Source organism: Juglans microcarpa x Juglans regia, chromosome 2D (genome assembly GCF_004785595.1).
Source record: "Juglans microcarpa x Juglans regia isolate MS1-56 chromosome 2D, Jm3101_v1.0, whole genome shotgun sequence".
NCBI lineage: Eukaryota > Viridiplantae > Streptophyta > Magnoliopsida > Fagales > Juglandaceae > Juglans > Juglans microcarpa x Juglans regia.
The window spans coordinates 10,997,283-11,018,658 of record NC_054596.1 but is presented as its reverse complement, the minus strand read 5'-3'; the positions used below and the strand labels follow the sequence as shown (position 1 = coordinate 11,018,658).

Here is a 21,376-nt window from a genome sequence, read left to right as displayed (position 1 = left end):
TTTCTTAAACTAATTAAATTCTTCTATTCATTATCAATATACCACATATTTGGTAAAAAAAAAAAAAAAATTAATATATAATATGTGGAGATGATAAATAGAATTTTTCTATAAATTAATGTGTACCTTCTTCCTATCTTAAAGTTTGGACAGGCGTTAATGAGACCTTATTCCTTGCATATGACTTGGTAGAGAAAGTTTAGGAAAGCAAGATGGACATATAGTCAAAAATGAAGAAATACCATCCTACCTTGTCTCTTTGTTCAAGAAGCAAAGGGGATACGGCTGGCTGTTCAAGATTGTTCAAGATATTCAGTCTGTCACTAATAGAGATAAGGAAATGCCTTCCCATATGAGAGAGAGAAAGGAAAAGCGAAGATGCTCCCACTAAAGCTGGTACGCGCTCTGGTCTTGGGAGAAACCATTAACAACCCTTTGCAGCAATCCTGTGACCACGATGACAATGACCATCTTGCTCGAGATGCCAATGATGTCCTTTCCCGTCACAAGCAGAGAAGGAGAAGGAGAATCAAAACCAGCGCTGACAAAATCACCAGAATAAAATCCCCACTACTCCTATTCCTCCCAACAAAAGAGCTCATCACAGACACATACAGACTCGCCACCATAGCCAGAGACATGGGCATGGACTTGTACCCCACTCCGTCTCTCTCTCACATCATTTTCTCATACCCATCATCATCGTCATCCTCCTCATCCCCATCGACCTCCTCCTCATCATCACCATACCCCATATCGTGGTCATCCTCATCGCTCTCATCCTCCTACTTACCAAATGATGCCGTTCCCCTCCCATTTCCTTCACTTACTACGGCCTCTCTTACCCACCTCCGTTCCTTTGTGACACTTTCCAAAGGCCTCTTCAAACTAGCCTTTATCAACGCCACCCATTCCCCTAGCAAAGCAGCCGCCGACACCACGAGTAACTGGGATTGTTGCTCACTCTCTCTCTTCTCCCGGCTTACAGGCAATCGAATAGACACCATGGATGGCTTTTCTCGGTCTCTGGCAGGAATGGGTTGGACCCTTTTCAAGACCAATCAAAACCCATCTTCGGATTCCGGGGATGGGCGAGTTTCTGGTGGGAATTTGGTGTATTTGTTCAGGAAGGTCGGGTCCAGCCGGGTTCGGTTAGGGCGGGTAAATGGAGATGGTGGGAGTGGTGGAGAGTGCAGAATTAGGGAGTTGAGGTTGCCCCCATTGGATTTTGGGAATGCCCCTTTGAGGATTTTGCAGTACATTCTTCTAATGACCGATGATATCTTCTATCTAGCTTGATACTGGTAATTATATTATTTGAATATTGGTTTGTTGGTTTTCTTTCTGTTACTTTATTTGCCCTTCTTGTATTGTTATGTGAAAATTTGATTTGAAGTCTCATGGTTTCAGATGGCTGTTTTTTATCAAGTTTTTGTCTTTGTTCTGTTTTCTCCTTTCCGTGTTTGTTGATGTTGGTAGGTATAAATTGGAGTTGAAGCTTGTGATTTTGTTGTTTTAGGTGGGCTCTTTTGGGCAAATGTGTCAAATGGCAGTCTTTGGTTGGTCATTGTTCTACTTTAATATAATAGTTTTGCGGAGTGATGAACTCCAATACCCCAAAAGGAAAAGGAAAATGCTTCTATGAAAAAACCCCCCAAAAAAAAAAAAAAAAAAAAAAAAAACTGCATGCAGAGCAATGCCTAAAATCTCTTAGTGCAACTTTGCTCAAAGGAGTTATGATGAAAAAGAGAAAATAATGAAGCGTTTTCCCCTTTAGTCTGTAATTTTGGTGCCGAGTTAGGATTAGGATTTTTGGTGCGGATCGAGAGTGATCAAGACAGATAGAAGGGAAGTTGGAAATATTTTATTCTGAATTTTTAATCCCACTGTGGATTCAATTGATTATAGTAACCTCAATAGTTTATGACATTGAAAGTCCATTGTGTAATGCATTGCTATTATTGATCTGTATTTCTGTTATCAACACATAAAATTTACTTGAGTGCTTGATCCCCTGGATGATTTTTACAAATAGGTGTGCCATCTGGTGTAGACTTTGATAAATAAGTTGAAGCCGCTTGTATGGCTTTGGCTGAACATTAAGAATCCTAAACTAACCAATATATTTACAAAGCCGCTTTGGAGCAGTCTGCTGTTTTTACTAGAGAAGCAGCCCTCCTATTATGAGTTGCCACATCAGATATCATACCAAATAGAGAATAGATGCACCCACAGCGAATCACAAACCTAGTTAACCAGAGCCCCTCCCTTCCGTCTCAATTCGATTCCAAACTCACCATCGCACACCGATGTGGAATTTATTTATTTATTTATTTTCAAGCATTGTGCATCATCGTTGTTTTTCTCCTCTTCCCATTTGAATTTTGCATGCATCCCACGAAACCCACCCTCCTCCCAGCTTTTTTGTTCAGGCAAACAGTTAAAAAAGGTTTACCGCAAGTTGTTACCAAAGTTCTTCATTTCCTGGCGAGTCAGCTGTTGTTTCCTTTTGGGCTCCCAAAGAAACTGTGTCTGCTCTCCGAGGTTTCGCCGTGAAACTGCTTGGAAACGGAGGAATGGTCTTAGGCATCCGCCTCAAGAAAAATTATGCAAAGCTCAATCCGTAAAAATTCCACGGCTTCCAAAAAAAAAAATAAAAGAAGACTGTATTTTGGAGAGGAAGTTAACATCCTTTTTATCCTAGTTTTTCAGGGGGCTTCAGAAAAAGCAAAGGTTTCGTTTTCAGAACTTCTTTTTTCCTTTCGAAGCTCCCTTGAAGAGTCTCCGGCCGCATATCTTTAATTTTAATGCTTCAGAAGGAGAGATAAGAAGGGGGTGGGGGGGTGGGGGTGGGGAGAGAGAGAGACGGGCTTGAGCTTGCTTCGGCGAGGAGAGGCACTGCAATTGTTGAAATTCACCAACTGGGTCTCTGTTCTCTTTCTGGGTATCGCTTTCTTGTACTTCTATGGAAACCCATCTGCTCCTTCTCCTCCTCAGAGTATGGCTGAAGATTCTTCCAAATCCATATCCGATTTTACGGTCAAGGTACTGGGTTTTGTTTGCTTCTTTCATCTTTGTTAATCTCTTTTTGGTATCTCAGAAACTGAGGAAAAGAGAAGGATAAATTTAAGTTTAATGATTTGAATGTTTTTGAGTAACAAAAACTGAAAATAATTTGTACTTTACTGTAAGTGAACAAAGAGCTTTTGTGCGAGAGGGGCGAAGTGGATGGCGAGGAATCAGGTGAAGTGTGGTCACACCATCACTAAGTTGTGAAGCCTACATGGCAACCAATTATTTGAGGGCTGTTATTTGTAGGTTATCAGCCCAACCAGTCCTAAGGTTTTCTCATATATTTAATTGCTGTTGCCCATTGTATCTTTTAATTCCTGATCTGTGTTTAAATAATGAAGGTTTGTGGCATGATGTTCTAGCCTCCATCATTGGAAGCTTGAGGAGTAAATAACAATCTATCATAAATTTCAATGATTAATATCAATATAGAGGATGGAAGTAATGTTGCAAGGATATGCCATATGACTGGTTAAACTTTGAGATCTGATTCTTGATTCCACAGATTGGAAGGATAGAGAGATGTTTTTTTTTTTTTTTTTTTTGATAAGTTGGAAGAATAGAGATGTCAATCAACTAAACCAGACATTTCCCAAATATCTCTAACTTACAGTGGAAAAATAAACAAGCTCAGTAATGCTGTTAAATTTCTTTGAATTTAGTTTAAAGATTAAGTGAGAAAGTATGATTCAGTGCTTGTTGATCTGGAAAGGGAGCTAGAAGGCATGTGACAATATAAATTGAAATTGTTGTCGCGAAAAAATATGTACCAGAAAGGCTGTATAGGTGTCATGCATGCTCATGATTTTTAGCCTTGCTTTTAAAATTTGGACATTGTCATCAATGAACCTTAATTTTAGTGATAGGCTTTTGGACATCTGTTCTGAATTGTACAGATCAAGTTTCACCATTTCCGTAGTTATACAGAGACACAAAGTGGCCTCAATTGCCAGAGACATGGGTATGTACATATCACCCTCATATGTAATCATTATCTTGCCATATCTGTATGCTCCATGGCTTCCCCTCATCACCACTCTCGTTAGACTTTTTAAAATAATGGAAGAAGAAAGTAAAGAGAAACTAGAAGGATATAGAAATGAAAGAAAACAAGGGATGAATGTGGTTTGGCCTAAAAGCTTACATTCACGGCTTGTAAAGTCCAAGGGGCTACATCTTTACCGTTGACTTGATTTTCTGTTACATATTACCAGAGAGGTTTATATTAGATGTAGTACTAGAGAAATACAAGTTTGATACAGGTTCTATAGTTGCAGTAGTGGTATGGTAGTTGAAGTATATATGGTAGCTGGAGTACATTAACATACTCCTTCAAACTCAAGGTTTAAATCAGAGGCTTATCAAACCATGTGAAGGCATATGGGAACTGTATGTAGGCATATGTTGTTTGTGTATTGGTAGGTCCAAACATGGATAGCATGAGTGTCAAATGTGTAGGTTTTTGTTTTTTTTCCAACCTTGGACTAGGTGAGATGGAAGAGCTAGGTAAGTTGAGTGGGCTAAGTTCAGACAATACCACTTATAAAAACAAGGATAGATTTGATATGGACCTTGTTGACTGGATACAAGTATTGAATGATCAGAACCAAGGTTTGGCAAGACCATGTAGGAAACAGGTTGGAGTCAGATTGCGATCTGTGTGTGTGGGTGAGGCATGTCAGGACTCAGGCCTGTTGGGTGATTGGAGTATCAATGTCACGTGCCCATGTAAAGCACGTGCTTGTGTGTAAGGAGTACATCTATGTGAAGCGTGTGGAGTATGCAAGCATAACAAGGCTTATCTCACATAGAGTGTGTGAAGCATGTTTGGTGGCAGCGGTAACTACAACTAACGTGCACGTGTTGCAGACCTGGTGGGGTAGAATTCATTGATTCAAGAAATCAGCAACCTCTAAACTCGTTAATGGTGCTGGTGGCTGGAGAAACAGCAGGAGGCTGTGCAGCCTGTGTGGTCATGAGCAAAAGGCTTTAAGAGATGCATGGTCGAAGATCAACATCTTGTGGGCATAGTATAGATGGACATTGGTAGAGGTTATTAGTCAAGCGCATGACCCACAAGGACACTGGATTTTGGTTAAAAAGTTACCGACGCTTTGGGGAAAATGTTTTAGGTTTTAAGAACTCAGCTCTGATAATATATTAAAACTTCCCAAGTTAGTGAACAAGCAGATTAAGCAAATACTCGGAGAAGCTTGTTTCTTTGTTTCTGTAGCTATTATTTGAGTATAATCTGGCATCTTTCTACAATCTTCTTTGTGGTTACCAACAGTAACTGATAATCAATTGTTGCAGTTCAAAAGCATTTGCTTTTCCATTTTCGTAAAAATGGATAATAAAGAATTACATCTTAATTTTTCATTAGGTTTTCTCTTGTATATTACAAGAGGGATTTTGTAAGAAATATATGGTACTACAGAAAAAGTGTACTGGTGAGACAATTATAGTATGGGTGTGTTGGATGAAGTACATCTCATAGGCACAGTATACTAACAAGTTTATTCTGTGACATTATTGCCTCTCACATATCTTCTCCTTCCTGGCGTCTATGCTCATATTTGCTGCTTTGCCAACTCAGAAGTTTTCTTATACTTTCTTTTTGCTGCTTTGCCAACACGCAAGTTTTTGATGTGCCAATGTGTAGAAGTTTTTTTCAAGATAGAGTTTTTATTTTCAGTACAGATTTAGATGTCCATAATGCCAAGTTTGCTTCTGTAGGATTACCTTATGAAGGATGTGTGAGTGTGTGTTAGCAGTACAGTTGTCTGAGTGTTATTTTAGTGCATGAGCAGGTTTTGCATCTTTGTCTTTTCTCTCTTTGTTTACCTTGTCTTTGTCATTGACAAATTTAGAATTGGTTCAAGAATTCGTTGTTTAGTATCTTTATTGTCAAATATCAGGCCCATCTTCTTTCTCTAAATATGAAAGTAGTAACGATTGATTTTGTCTGGCATCTGCATTGCAGGGTTTGGTTCTCAGAGAATTTGATATGTAGAGGAGTGAAGAAGGCAGAGTGGAGAAGAAAATTTGGGTCTATCCGAAATTTGGAGTCATTTTGTTCCTCCTTCTAGCGTGAACTTGAGTAACTAACAAATATCAAATTTGATCTCTTTTCCCTTGTTTTCTGTATAGTTTCCCCATTTTGTTCATGATAATGACTGGGTTTTTATCTAATGGCTTCTCATGCCGCTGGGCTTCACCAGCTTTAGACTAACTTTTGTATTACATCCATACTTGTACCATGTATCTACTTTTTCTTCTTACCGTTTCTTCATCTTTTTCCTCTTGTTGTTGAGGAGTTCGTTATATATATACACAATATACAACTACCAATTACAGACAGCTATAATATCTTTAGATATTACTCTGAAAATGTTTGATTTGATTAAGGGTAGTGAAGCTCCTTCTCATGCCTTTTTCTTCTCTGTTTTTTTTATTTTTTTTCATTCTTTGTTTGGCCCTTTCTTTCTCTAGGAGAGATTCAAAGTTTACCAGAGAGAGGAGCAGTTCATTCTTTATAATTGGTAATCCCAATTCCCAACTAGTGATTCCCACAGGTTGACCTCAATTTAACAGTTCATCTAGGCATTTTAGAGTTAACTCGATGACTGTTATGGGACTTTGACTGTGTCAGCATTGAGCATTGGTTGTTCAAAAAATAAAAAAACACACTGCAATCACTGGACCATCTCCCCCAGCAGAATCTGTAGTTGCTTTCCACCCTGAGCAGAACATGCACTGTTTTTTTTCCCACTTGTCCCTCACCTATGGCACTTCTTTAGTTCTTTGAATAACTGCCAGTATTCTTTCCTGTTGAAAGCCTTACCAGATGGTTATTCCACACGGGAAATAGTAGCGGAAAAATATGTTGATCTTCCCGAGTAAGTCGGGTAAAAGCAGTTTTTAAAGTTCTGGACAAACTGAGACGTCCAAGGTCAGATTCTGCTTGTACCATCATCACCATTGATGACAGTGAGCTCCTCCCGAAGTCTAGTTCTGGGGATTACTTCGAATTAGATTTCTTACAAGCTTACCCCAAAATCCACCCTTCACGTCAGGACAGTGTGTTTCAAGACGAGGAACCATTTTCAGTCCATCGAAAAAGATGCAGCAGCTCTCTTTTTTTAAACCAAACCAAGCTGAACATAGGCTTTTACGGTTTTACACGTGAACAAGATCAACCTTGTACAACTCATGATCTAGGTAATACGTCTGGTACCAAACATAACTAAGGACTTAAGACTTCTAAGCCTAACTGATCTCCACTCTCACAACAATTTTTACATTACATACTTGGCAGGTGAAGAAGACAATGTATTAAAGATTTTGCTGTATCAACACATTTGGGGACTCTTTGGTCACAGAACATAAAAAAAAACATCCATACTCGAGAGTAGGACCATCATACCAAAGGTTGGAGCCATACCATTTCTGGCAGCATATATACAAGGCCCTTCTCATAGCCTATAGACGACGCCCTTCTATATTTAAAAACATTTATGATAGAAAAGAAGACAGCAGAAATCCCATGAGAACCAAATGGTACTCGGTTTAACTCCCAATATTACTTCCAACCTCAAAGAGCGTGTTCTGGGTGTGTGACCTACACAACTCAGAAACTCTAAAAACTCAATATTTAGTATTTACCATGCAAGGGTAAAGCCAGAGACCTGCTGTTGACAAACATAGAAATGTTGCACCGGAACAACATTGCCCACAAAAGAGCTACTTTACAATAATGGGCTTATACATTTTAAGACATTACTCATTTTTTGTTCGTGCATTGGAGACATCTATGAAATAAAATGCAGTTCTACAATGGCAAAAAAAAAAGGGGTGATTGACATGGATAAACATTATGCTGACATAATCATGCTGAATGAGTGCCATGAGTCCGCGAAGCCCATATACCAAAGACAAGAAACCAAAAGACGAACAAGATTGCCCAGTAGCGTGCAGGTCCATACTTGATTCTGGTAAGCACAAACTGCATAATTCATACGAAAAACTCTCAGACCCAGATTAGTATACAGACAGAAAAAAGTCTACCATTGCATATTCCACTTGGTATTCAATTAGAAAATAGTTTCACTGTTCTAAGATGTTTCAATGAACTCACAGAAAGATTCCATCTACATAAAACTTAAGAGTAGAGAGAAAAGACAAGCTTTCTGTTGAATGCTATATACAAACCCAGATGCAAACCACTCTGAATTAGTCCTAAAATCAGGTTTGATAACTTCAAAAAGGCAGTTCCAACCCTATAATCAATGGTATATGGGGAGAAGAAAAAGAAAATAAATAAATAAATAAATACGAAGCAAGAAAAATCTATGTTACAGTTTCAGGCTACATCTCAAAGGTGAGCAAAAATCTGGCATATATATTACATTTCTTCTTCTCTTTCCCTCAATAATTTTTTTTATTAGTTTTCTTTCCTCAATAATAATAAACACCTGCAGATGTAAAAAGCCTCTTCTGTTCAATAATGGATACCTTTATATAGAAAGATACCCACAGCTTTTATCCATTAGCAATAGTGAAAAGGTTGCATGTTCACAAACCTATCAAACCATCTCATCTTATCTCATGTCAACATCCAAACATCATTCAAACACAAACATTTTTCAATTTCAAATTTTCAACTTTTTCATCTAATCATTACCTAATCATTACAACTTTCCCAAAATTCCAAAAAAAAAAAAAAATCAATTTTTTCAAATCCCAAAACAAAAATTATATTAAAAAATTATATTCTAACTCTCTTTGAACTTCATAATTTTTCTGTTCAACTTTTTCTCTCTCCTTTCCCAAAACCCCATAAAATTCTTAACTCAAACCATATTTCACTACTATTTACAAATTATCTCATACCATTCACAAATTTTCCATCTCATCTCATCTCATCTATGTAACCAAACGAGGCCTAAGTTTCTCTTATATATTATTGAGTGGAATCTAAGGTTTTTGCTTCAAAACCTAGCTTTAAACTATAGTAGACCCTATTCTAACAAAGATTTGACGAGAATTAGCAAAATTTTGTTGTCAAAGGTGAACCAAGTCTAGAAGACCACAACTAACAGATAAGGAATAACTCTTATCTGTTAAAAAAGAACTCTTATCTAATCTCTTCCTTGCAATAGACCTTCAATGCGCATTAAGGAAATATATGGCATTGTTTTTTTATTCAACAGATAGAATAACTGTCTTAGGATCCTGTTTTTTACTTTTATTATCCTTACGTCTCTCACATAAAAAAACAACATGGTTAACGTCTTTGAACAGAACCATAGCGATAGAGGATCGAAGTTCTATAATCTAATGTATTCTGGGAACCATTGCTCATCAAGAAAGTCAAACATCTGTCAATACATTAAACCAAATGCAAATGATCATAGTAAATGGAGGACCAGAAGCATGTTCACAAATAGTAATCCACTTACAAAGCGAAAGAAAACCACAATTGTTAGAGCACAAATGCCTCCAAGGAGAATATGAAGGCCACTTCTGGCAGTTTTCTGCACAACAAGTGGAATCTATCAAATATAGCGTACAATAAAGACATTGCGACTTACTCATAAAATAAAATAAAAAGACATGGTGATTTAAATGATAAACACAAGAAGCAATCTCAAAACCAATATGGAAGCATTTCTTTGGAGTTAAAAGCAACACCTTCTAATCAAAATTGTTAGCAGTCTATATGGTCAGATTCCTAGTTTCATTGACTATTTTACACGTTCTCTTGCCATGGGTCACACACAAGAAAGCAAAAATGCACCAATGCTGCATTACAGAAATTCCACCCTCAACTCCTTAACCATCAAAGCACACAAAGTTAAGACATTAGCTCATCACTAAAAAACCAGAAAAAACATAATGAAGCCAAGAAAGACATGCATTCCAGCACTTGAGATACTTCACAAAACTGATGTCCAGGACAGGAGCCACCCAGCTCATACAGCTGTAAATATTCTAGTTCCTCTAGACTCAAAAGCTCACAAAACTGATGCAAGAATTCTCCCCAAAGAAAACCATGCAAAGGTTCATTTTGTATGAACACATACATGCAGGGTACTTTAGTAGTATGAGCATATGCTAATGGTTAACACTAAAGCGAGCAGCCAGTGTCTTTTTTGAAGCAGAGTTAAGAGCTCTTGCCGATATCCACAAGAGATTATTTTGTTGCAAATGGTTAAAAGATATTGGAGTCACTCTTTCTGGGCCTACCATGCTCTTTTGTTACAATAAGACTGCAAAATCAAAATAACACACAATGACGTGTTTGATGAGCAACGAAATATATTGGAGCAGCCTTAATCACTTGGGGCATTTTGTTCACCATTTATTCTATAGGGTTTGATGCTAGACAATTCCTTTAGAGCTTCAAATCATGGCTCTTATGAAGTTCCCACCAATGTGAGATTCTGACACTTGGGATCTGTGCTTCATATTTATCCTTTGAGGCATCTTGAGTTTTAGGGGCATATGTTAAACATATTGATTCCATATCTTCTGGACATGGATTCCTCCTCATCAGTATGCATGTAGATAATTTGAAACAAATGCATGCAAGTAAAATGTATTTGTGTAGACTGTAGATAGCATAGATCTGGCATGACTTCCTCGTAAAAGTGGTTATACAAGCAATTATATTACACTCCATTTGGTACATTATCAAGAACAAAAATACTGAAGAAAAGGAGCAGAGAGGAAAAATGAGAATTGTTCACTTTTTTGGAAATAAAAAGAAAGTGGAGGGAAATTAAGGAAAAGAAAAAAAAAAAGTTTAAGCATCTTCTTCTCCTAACACCTAATGTTCTCTCTCTCTAGATCTCTCCTAGGCTGGAGAGTAAATTCTAGTGTGACTGAGAGGAAAACCAAATGTGGTCTTAATGTATATTTGTGTCTTGAAGATAATCACCAAACATACCATTTGATACTTCAAAGAAATTCTGCCAACTGAGGAGAAAAGAGAGGAACATTGAATTCTTTTTTTGATAAGTAAGAGAGGACATTACTTATAAAAAAAAAAAAAGGAAAAATCTAATTGTAAGCGATTCTGCGCACTAATACGCGCATCCATTCAATATGATTGGTCAGAAAGTAGATTCTATTGAAAACAGTGCTAATTTGAATTTAGAATATGAAGGCAACAACATTAGTACGCAGATTGGTATGCAAACTTGCTTGTACATAGCAAAACTCTAAAAAAAAAAAAAGTAAAAGAGGACATTGAATTCACAATAAACTATCGGACAGAAAATGATAGTTGGCACAAGATTTGTCAAGTCAGTAGCATGTGGCAACCCCAGGCCAACAGCAGGACTAGGAATTAACATGATAATGCACAAATACACAGTTATAGACAGAGAAACTATTCTTTTCTTTATCAAAAAGTGGGGTGTGGGGGAGAGGGGTTGGGGGAATAATATTCTGTCAATTTCCTATCATTTTCATCATCTGCCATGATCTTCTTCTTTTTTTATTGGTAATCAAGAAATTGTATTCATAATAATAGGCAAAGCCCAAGTACACAGGGAGTATACATGAGAATTACCTAACTATAGTTTACAACTGAAAGTAGAAAATCACGGACATTAAGTCCGTTACAAACAATGTCATGATCTTCTTGAATGGCACAAGTTGCCTATACTTGTGCATGTACTTAGTGCAAACCAAAAGAGTTAAATACCTATACACATAAGATGAGCTAATAACTGCCAATGCAAAGTTCCCTGTCTAATACACTAAAAGAATGCTTAATCTACCATACCTTCCCAATGCTTAGGAAGAAGAACATACCTTCCCAACACGAGGTGCAATGAGCCATGCAAGAGTAACAGTAAGAAGTCCTGTAGCAAGCAGAATCCCAGTACCTTCCACGGCCCACTTGGTTGCAGGATTTTCATCAGGGACAACATCTTCTGAGACAGTATTCAAAGGTTGTTCAGAAACAACCTGTGAAACTGCAGCAGAATTATTATAGTTACTATTATTATGTGGAATAAACCACAATGAAATCTCACTAAGCCGTTGCCTTCGGATGGCAGCAACAGCATCGGGATCTACACCTTGATTTGTACGCAATGGTGCAGGACTGGGTTCTCCACTAGCAGTCCTTTCTCTCAATGCTTCAAATTCCTTTAAAGAACCCACAACCTTTTTGAAGTCTGCAGTTCTAATATTTTTTGCAACACATCCACAGATTTCACAAACTGTGGATCCATGGTTAACGAACCATTTTAAAGCACAAGCATAGTGTACTAAAGCAAGGTCATTTTTGCAAGAACAACCAAGCTCTACCAATGTGTCTTGGTGGTGACACGAACCCATCTCCAAATCTGTATTACAAATGAAAACCTCCCCATCAGGGCCAATAAACTCCACAAGCCCACGTTCTCTTCCACCATTCTTTTTTAGAGAAAAATTATTTTCAACATCTTTGATTACTTCCTTCCTATCAGGCTGAACCTTCCCATAGCTTTTACTTGCATCTTGTGATGGAAGAGAGATGCCCAAAAATCCTAAAACAGCATCCCCCATTTTGTCAGATTCAGTACATTGGCACACACGACAACTTGGCAGGCCTGCCTCCTTGTCAAAACTATGACATGGGTGAGACCCTGATTCTTCACTCTCGATAGAAGAGCAATCCTCATTGGTGACTCCATCCTTCATTGTATGTGACACATTTTCCTTTCCCATTGAATTAAAAGAATCTATGGATTCAAACAAGCAAGTTGCACTTCAGATTATTGTACCATTTGGCTTCAATAAATTTCAGTTAACCGAAGTTCAGGAGGCCAATGTCCCCATTGTGTGCTTCTATGGTGAAGACAACAAGTGGCTAGCAGTGCACCATAAACTAACAAGCACATAAAACTTTTGTTCCAATTGTGAAAGAAAACCAAACCTTTTAGTATAACTTAAGGCTGTGGTGCAAATAAAAAAAAGAAAGATCTCCAAATTCCTATTTCAGAAATATGATGTAATGAAAATTCATTATTTTGTAAGTAAAAATTTGACAAAAAAATTCATTTTACAATGACTTGAGGCACATCACTCTCTAAAGCACCTTTATTAAACACTTCGGTAAATGCACTGACGTGTTAAAACAATAACTCAATTAGGAATTAAGTGCGAAACCATCCAAAAGATGTACTAAACTTCCCCCCGCCCCCAAACAAAAAACAAATATGATTATATTTCAAGAATAATACTCATGTCAGTGAAAATTTCTTTATTTACCGTCTTATTCTGCTAAAATAGTTTTTTTTAATAAGTACTTATTCCACTAAATTGAATTAGACTACAGAACTCTCACTCTTCATCAATTTAATTGTTACAATCTTTTATTTTGGTACAACAATCATACACATCAAGATCATCCTTGTTAGGAGCCTAGTTATGAGTTTCCCGACTTAGACAATGCAAGAAATTGGCCACATAAAAAAATTTCACCTTACCAGAATAAGTATGTTAAGCAATGGACTTCACATCATCTTATTTTACCTACATAACCTCTTTAAACTAGGATAAGTTATACCGTATCGCTGTAACACTTCAAAATGCATTAATGGCAGTTTCACTAATAATAAAAGCATGTCAAGTAATGAGTCACAGAATGTTCGCCCATGAATCATTTCATCTCTAACATTGAACACCAATGGCATTCACAATCTGAAATAATGATTTCCTTTTTTAATTTTAAAATTTGTTCTTATATAAAAATTAAAAAAGATTTTGTTCTTGGTCGTCAATTTCTGCAAAATACAACATTAAAATCTTATTCCATTGAAGGAAGGACCTGAATACAAACCTAAGATGGCATGTATGTAAGAAAACCTCTCGTAAGCCATTGTTAATGTCTTGAATCAAATAATGTAGAGACTCGAAATGTTCTGATGAACACCAAGCATAGCTTGTTAAAACTCTAATTCATCTGGGAATGTCAGAAGTATCATTTCTGTAAATGGTATGTCAATACATTTATTGATTTGTTGTTTTCTTTTTCTGATATTCTTCTTATGTTAATAAGTGAATGATGGACAAGTGGCTAAATCTGGATCCTTTGAAGTGTGATGTGCTGAGTTGGTTGATCACGTGACCTGCACGTGACTCGTAAGCTGCATCAGAGAAAGACCAAGTTTGAGCCGCAGGATCATTACACGTGTTGGCATCTGTTTGTTCATATATATGTATAAGCCATCAGATATGTGAAACCCTAATTCATTTTATTCATTTTTCATTCTGCGTAATAGAGAGACTTCAAGAGAGAGAGAGCATAGAGAGGGGCGAAACTAGGGTTTGCTTAGGTTTTCACTGGGAGAGAAAATCTGTGTGATTTTCTAGTTTGTGAGAGAGGGCTTTGTAAATCTAGTTGTTCTAAGGCTTCTCTGTGAAGGATATTGATCATCAATAAAGCGCTGAGGCCATTCCTGCCGCGGACATAGACCATTAGGGTCGAACCACGTAAATCGGTTGTGTTGTTTCTTTACTTTCTTAACATTCTTGTTTTCTTTGATTATTGCTTTATATTCATGATATTTCTTATTCTGTTTTTTGCGATTTGTATTATTTCTCAGTCTTGTTGGATCTGTCAGTGTATTTTTGGTATCAAACCTTAGTTCTTGAGTTCTGTATAAAAGAGGGGCTCAAGATAAATCTTAACAATTTCACTTATACCGTAGAAAAAATTCAGAACGAAAAGAAATACGAAAATCTTCTGAATTGAAATTACATCTTTGAATTGAAGTATTGCGCCGGTAGATTCTCAAACCTGATTCAAACTCTTGAAAAGATCCCCATCCCAATCTAGCACACTGACCCAGTGAACCCCCCTCCACCCTCTCTCAGAAACAATACTTGCATCTTTAAATGCATACCAGTTAATCCATCGGATCAAATTCCTCGAGAATCAGGCAATATTCTTAGAGAATTGAAATAAGCAGGCGGCAATTGACCAGTGCGCAATATATTTCTTTAAAAAAAAAATTCAACAAAGCGATGGATCACGGTCGTGAACAAAACCCAGAACCACAAATCATGAAATGAACTCAAACCCATTATCAACAGGATGAAATTTGTCGGTAGAGAACGGAAACAAACGAAAGTGAAAGAAAAACTAACCTCTCTCTTAACACGCGCACTTAGCTTGGGAGGAGGAGAGATGGGCATCAGATACCCCGAGATCGAGCACTAAAATCAATCATAACTGAAGCAACTTCCAGCCTCAATATTCTCTCACTGTCTCTATACTCTTGAGCAGTGGATGTCCCTACTCATCAAAGAACACAAAAAGTGTCGCATATTTACCTAAAGCACACTCGCTACGTTTACAGATGTTTTGACCTTTTTCCATCCTACTCGCCAATAGTCCATACCTTTTTCATCAGAGTTCTCAACGTAGGTACTGTACAACATTACAGTGAATTTAGTCCACAGTCTCACCAACCTGGTAGTTCCTGCGTTCTTGCTCACCACACAATTCTTCTGACATTAGTTGGGTGCATTTAACATATAAATTAGTGTATATTCAGCGACTAAGGTAGAGACGAGTTAGGGGTCTAATTGTATAAAAAAAAAAAAAAAAATGTTACGTTGGGGTCACAGCCAATAAAGTAATAAAAATATATATATTTAAAAAATAATATATATATATATAAGAATAAGATTTTTTGAGGTATTATATATATAATATATATTTAAAAAAGATATTTTAAGATATATTATATATATTTATTCTTATATATATATATGTATATGAATAATATTTTTGGAGGTGTGGAATAAGAGAATTGTTAGATAAAAGACTTGGCGTATATGCCTTCTAAAAAAAAATGAGACCTAATAAAAAAAAATATATACAAATAATTTTTCACAGAGTTATAGTTTTTAACCTTTGTATATGTATTTATATATGAATATGTATAAAAGGTAAAAAAAAAAATATTTCAAAATTCATTAGCTTGAATTTATAGATAGATTAGCGTTAAATATTAAAATAGTCATTGCGATTTGGTCAATTACACATGTTAATTCATGAACTGTAATTTTGGCATTTTTACTCCCTAGATTTTTTTACTTTGATCAAACCAATCATTCCATTACTGTGTCATTAGAAATCTGTCAAAATTGTGTTTACCTCCGAAAAAGGCGAAGTCCGGAAGGGAAGAAAGATTTATTTTCAGATGTGCTGAAGTGGGCAGGGCCTCGATTGGTGAGGTGTGGGGCCCTTGGTGCAGTTGTATAATGCCCGTGCGTACATTCATGACGGTGAACAATATTTAAATGTTGAGAAAATAAAGAGAAATAGACACACAAATTTACGTGGTTCAGTACTGGACCTACGTCTACAGAGATTTGGGGAGGAGAGATTCTATTATACTATATTTATTTACAGTCTCTCATAGCCTTTCATTTCTTCCTATACAATGGAAACTGGAGATCTATTTACTGAAAAAGATATTCCCATAGAGCTCTATATTTAGTGGTTGAAGAAGAAGTCGAAGAAGACCCCCAAGCATTCAAAAGAAAAAGTCCATAAAACCGCAGACATCCTGTCCCTTTTATCTGACTATCTTTGTGCATGACCTTAATAGTGGTAATGGATGTCTGCTTTGTGTTTCTGACTGTCTCTCTTTTTCCTACTTTCTTCTGACATCTCTCTGCCTCATGACACCCTTACCCCCTTGTTCTTTCTTGTCCCCTTTCTCTCTCTCTTATTTTGTCTTCTAGTGATGAGCTTTTGATGGGCTGGACCTTGAGAATCATTTTGAACTGGTGTATTTTATCTCCTCACACTGTGTATAAATTTTTGACACATCTAGCTATAACTATAATATTTTTATAAAATACAAATTTTTTATGAGTAATTTTCATTCCATCCCATCTCTTAAATATAAATGTAATTATAGATTGTACAAATGTCACGTACTCCTTTTAAAAAATTGTAAAATTTACCGTTAAAAAATTAATTTTTTTATATAATCTCATATTTACCTTTTTGTTTTTTTAAATTTATGCAGTTGACTGCAAATATCATTTAAAGTTATTATTAATATAAGAATTTTAAGTACACGAGATACTGTTATACAGTGAAAGTACAAGGCATTCCATACTCATTTTTGCATCATCCATCACCCGTAACTTCTTAATTCCTATATTTTTCCTTCCCCTAATACACACTGTTCGGTATCCATTCTCTTCTTGATATAATTTTCCCCTTCTCTTATCTAAAGTTGTGTTTTCTTATTCACTTCAAACTGGTAATCCTTTTGGCAGATGATGACTCCAACGCCCCTGGCAACGGTTGATTGTCGGCTTCACCCAGTGTAGACCAATTGTTTGATGAAATGCCTAATACAAAAGCTACTCCTTGTTGTGGTCTTCTAGTAAATGGCTTTGTTATTTTATTATTTCTTAAAATGATTTTAAGACAGCTCATAGTTATAGCTTGTGTCAAATCCTCAAGCAAGTCCTCTTTGTTAAAGAGAACCAAGTCTATAATCCCCATAAATATCTGAACGAAAAATCCATTATTCCTGAATGGTAGAACTTGTAGTGTGTGCACGGGACAAAAGCAAGTGTTTTGGTATATCGATTATATACAAATCCAAAAACCAAAATCGCGTGTCATCCGATACAACAGCAGATGAATGAATCTGTATTCTACCAATGAAGACCGAAACTAGCTGCCTGCATTAGTGGGTGTGCAAAATATGCACCTAATGTCAATGCTGTGATTGTCAAATATGGAACTCGAATAAATTCTTTGTAGTATTCTTTTGGCAACTTTTGACGGCCTTCAAGAATGGCTGCAAATGGAATTACACTTGTTCGCCTATTCACAGATTCGAAATCCTCACCATACCGTATAGCTAACCTCCTATCTCCATTCCAAACACCAAATAGATGGTGTCCAATCAATCCAACAGAGGCTGCTACAGCCACCGAGTTTCCAATCCAAAGGGTGTGAGCCAGGCACCAGACTACCTGCCCAACCATCTGAAAATAAACACAACCTTAAATTGGTTAGTAAAATGTTCATGTGGCCAGCTATGCTTTTCTATTCATGTGTATGTGTGCGGTGTTAACTTACATTCAGGCCTATTGACCCAAATTGAACACCAAAAAAGAAAAGGAACATATGAAGGGAGAAGGCGTCTCTGGTATTGTTATGTTGGCAGTCCATTAGAGATGTATAAACAATTTCAGTTTTCTCAGCACCCTAAATGAAGGAAAATGGCGTCTTCTATAATGAAACAGATTTAATTACTTCTGTCCAAACACCATCACGCATCTTTTCTGTGCAAAGCATCTTATAGTGATTTTGTGAACATATGGAAAGCAGTGGTTGAATGACTTATTGATTGAAGGAGTAGGATCAGAGGTTGAAGTTGATTGTAGGCAGTCAAGACCACCAAAGACAAAACCAGCATTTATCCCAATGCCCTTCGTCTTCCAATTCTTAATAAACACATCTTTAATTGAAAGCAAGATGGTGGGTCTTATACCTGTGGGTGCCTCGTGATTCTCATGATCCCAGTCTCCCAAAGATGCATTTTAGGCTTCTCAACTGCCGCTACCTCCAACAAATTAAAGGTTGAAGGATAGAGGAAAAAGAAAGAGATAAAAGAAGAGAGCCACACGAATTGGTGAAGCCCAGGAACACTCTGGAGCTGCCATAATTGTTGTCCATCATATCTGTGGTTGATAAAATACACCTGCATCAAAGCCAAAAATGATATAAGGCAAGAATGAAACAAAAGAAAAGGCAACACATCAAGCTAACTTGGAGGAAGAAGCTCCCGTGCTTCAAATAGAGAACTCACAATAGTACTAACAGCCAACGGTAGAGATGTCCCTGCAAACAGAACACGGAAAGCACGTTCTCCTATGAGTTTTTCACCCACATCTCGGAGACTAGCCAAGCCACTGTGGACAACGGCAAAAATGAGAATGAGGGTCAACATCACAACCTGCAGAAAATAGAAAGTTCCATAGCCCATTAGCATACAATGTTTTTTATCAAGAGCTCTGTAAAACTAAAAGAAAATTGAGTGAGAATAACAATTTTTCATGCTATTTTTTTTTATTTAATTTATTTAATGTTTGGGTAGCATGTCTTACGAATCACATGTTGGACAGACAAAATTTTTGTCCAATGGGATGAACCAAGCTTTATGAAAATTTTAGCACTCCCTGCAAAACTTATGACCAGTAAAGACTAAAGACTAAAACACTAGCATTCGCTCACTAAGTAGACTGATGGACACCCGTTAAGAAGAAATGCTTACACGGTTGAACTTCTTGGACATTGAAGAGAGATGTCTTGAGTCTTGACCATAATTAATTGAAGATTCTGACAAGAGAAGAGTGAGAAGGGGGAGCTAAGGGACGAAAGGAGGAGGTATTGTGGATTTTAGCCTAGCTTTTTGGTTCCATGGCTTGTCTTGACGTAAAATCAGATTCGTCCGACTACAAAGCATTCTTTTTTTTTTAACCAAAAAAAAGTGAGCAATTATGCTTATTCACTTAATTATACAAAAGTAACATCTCTAAGCTACGAGGTTGCCACATGTAATTGTCTTTCTTGAAAGTTGATTATCACGTAAGAAGAAAGTTGTTACGAGAGAGAGCAATCCGTAGATGGTAGCAAAGCTTATGGGGGATATGTTGGACTATGTCGAGTGACACAAGGATGATCAACGGTTACCCACCCACACCTTTTCTCAGTAAGCAAACAGATGGTAAGCGTGAAAACTGAAAGAATGCATCAATTACTATCATCATAGAACTCCCTCCCCGCAGCCACAAAATAGATAAAGAGATCACCTCATGGCTGCCCGAAAGTCCCGAAACAGCGTCGACGAAGGCCTTGCCGAGGCCAGTCGAGTTATCAATCCAAACAAAGTCAAGCACAAACAGAACCACTCCAAGAATAAGAGAGAAATATATCCAAGAAGATATCTTCTGCTGGGCCAAGTCGAACGAGGCGGAGTCCTCGCCCATCAACAACACTGCCGAAGACTCATCATCATCATCATCATCATCGGATATCTTTGTCTCCGTATCACCCGTGGAAATTCGGGCGGCCAGCTGAAACCTCCGGGTGAATAATGGGAGGGAATTGGAATTAGAATTGGAATTGGAAGCAAATGGTGAACTTTGGAAGGATTCCTTGAAAGAGGGTAAGAGCAGAGTTTTGAGGGTAAAGGCTGGCCGTCTGAGTAGGTGGGTCGACCGCTTATTGCCAAAGGGGCGGTGAGGTAAGGGAGAGAAGGGGTTTGAGACGAGAAGAGTAGTAGCCATTGCAACGGAGTGGGGAGGTGAAAGAGGAAAGTAGATAGGAGAAAACACCCAAAGAAAAGAGCATCTGAAGGGTGTTGTGCTCTCGGTTGTGGATTTTGGATTTTCTGTGCTTTTTAATATTGTTTTCGGTGGAGTGGCCGAGAGCAGGAGGAAATGCTTAGGATTTAGGACCTCGGCAGTCGGCACCTCATATCCAACGCATTTTGTCCTAATCTTAGGATTATGATTGCGTTTAGACTTTGAATTAAGTTAAATTTAAATAATAAAATATTATTTTTTAATATTATTAATATTTTAAAATTTAAAAAAATTAAATTATTTATTATATTTTATATTAAAATTTAAAAAAATTATAATAATAAATTGAGATAAGTTTATATTTCAAACGAAACCCTAACTGTTAGAAAAACAAAGTCAGGTAAGATATAGTATAAATTCTAATTTAGAGGGGTTATGTTAGGTGTCTTGAACAGAATTTAAATAGTTTTAAAAGTTTTGTAAGGAAAAAGCTAGGTTATTTGGTTATTAAAGTATTTTTTATTTTAAATAAGTTAAAAATTACGTTTGAGAAAAAAAATCATTTATGAAAAGTATTTTCTTCAAACATGCTTTTTTTAGATGATCTGAAATGTAGTTCAAATTTTTTTTTTAAAAAAAAATTAATAGGCGAAAATACCTATACAACTTTTAATTTTTTAAAGATATGGTCATTGCTACCTTAAAAGTAATTTTTTAATTTATTTACGAAGAAATGTAATATGTTTGATAGTGCTTTAAACATATAGTTATTAAATAGTAAATAATTTTTTAACAGTATAACTTATTACTTAAGCTATAAGTTATAAGTCTTAAAATTATAAGTTATATTTTTCACTGCAATCCCAAATATACACTAAGTTAGATATATTCATGTCACCTAGATTAAATCATTTTATAAGATTTAAATTTTAAAATTTATTTTTCAAATCAA

General features: G+C 36.6%; 3 protein-coding genes across 3 annotated transcripts; 1 reads left to right on the top strand and 2 right to left on the bottom strand.

Annotated features, from left to right (window-relative positions):
* Positions 1-183: 183 nt before the first annotated feature.
* On the top strand, positions 184-6,454 carry LOC121249970. Its single transcript, XM_041148857.1, has 2 exons — positions 184-1,304; positions 6,056-6,454. Exon 1 carries the CDS (start codon positions 379-381, stop codon positions 1,297-1,299), a length of 921 nt encoding a protein of 306 aa, XP_041004791.1. The 5' UTR covers positions 184-378; the 3' UTR covers positions 1,300-1,304; positions 6,056-6,454.
* Positions 6,455-7,732: 1,278 nt separating this feature from the next.
* LOC121249969 lies at positions 7,733-15,594 on the bottom strand. The gene is made up of 4 exons (XM_041148856.1): positions 15,223-15,594; positions 11,896-12,812; positions 9,534-9,608; positions 7,733-8,077 (listed from the first exon to the last, which is right to left on the bottom strand). The coding sequence occupies exons 2-4, from the start codon at positions 12,796-12,798 to the stop codon at positions 7,961-7,963; spliced, it is 1,095 nt and encodes a 364-aa protein (XP_041004790.1). The 5' UTR covers positions 12,799-12,812; positions 15,223-15,594; the 3' UTR covers positions 7,733-7,960.
* A 2,017-nt stretch (positions 15,595-17,611) lies between these two features.
* On the bottom strand, positions 17,612-20,574 carry LOC121249968 (15-cis-zeta-carotene isomerase, chloroplastic). The gene is made up of 4 exons (XM_041148855.1): positions 19,930-20,574; positions 18,927-19,073; positions 18,609-18,818; positions 17,612-18,099 (listed from the first exon to the last, which is right to left on the bottom strand). The coding sequence occupies exons 1-4, from the start codon at positions 20,404-20,406 to the stop codon at positions 17,764-17,766; spliced, it is 1,170 nt and encodes a 389-aa protein (XP_041004789.1). The 5' UTR covers positions 20,407-20,574; the 3' UTR covers positions 17,612-17,763.
* Between the last annotated feature and the right edge of the window lie 802 nt (positions 20,575-21,376).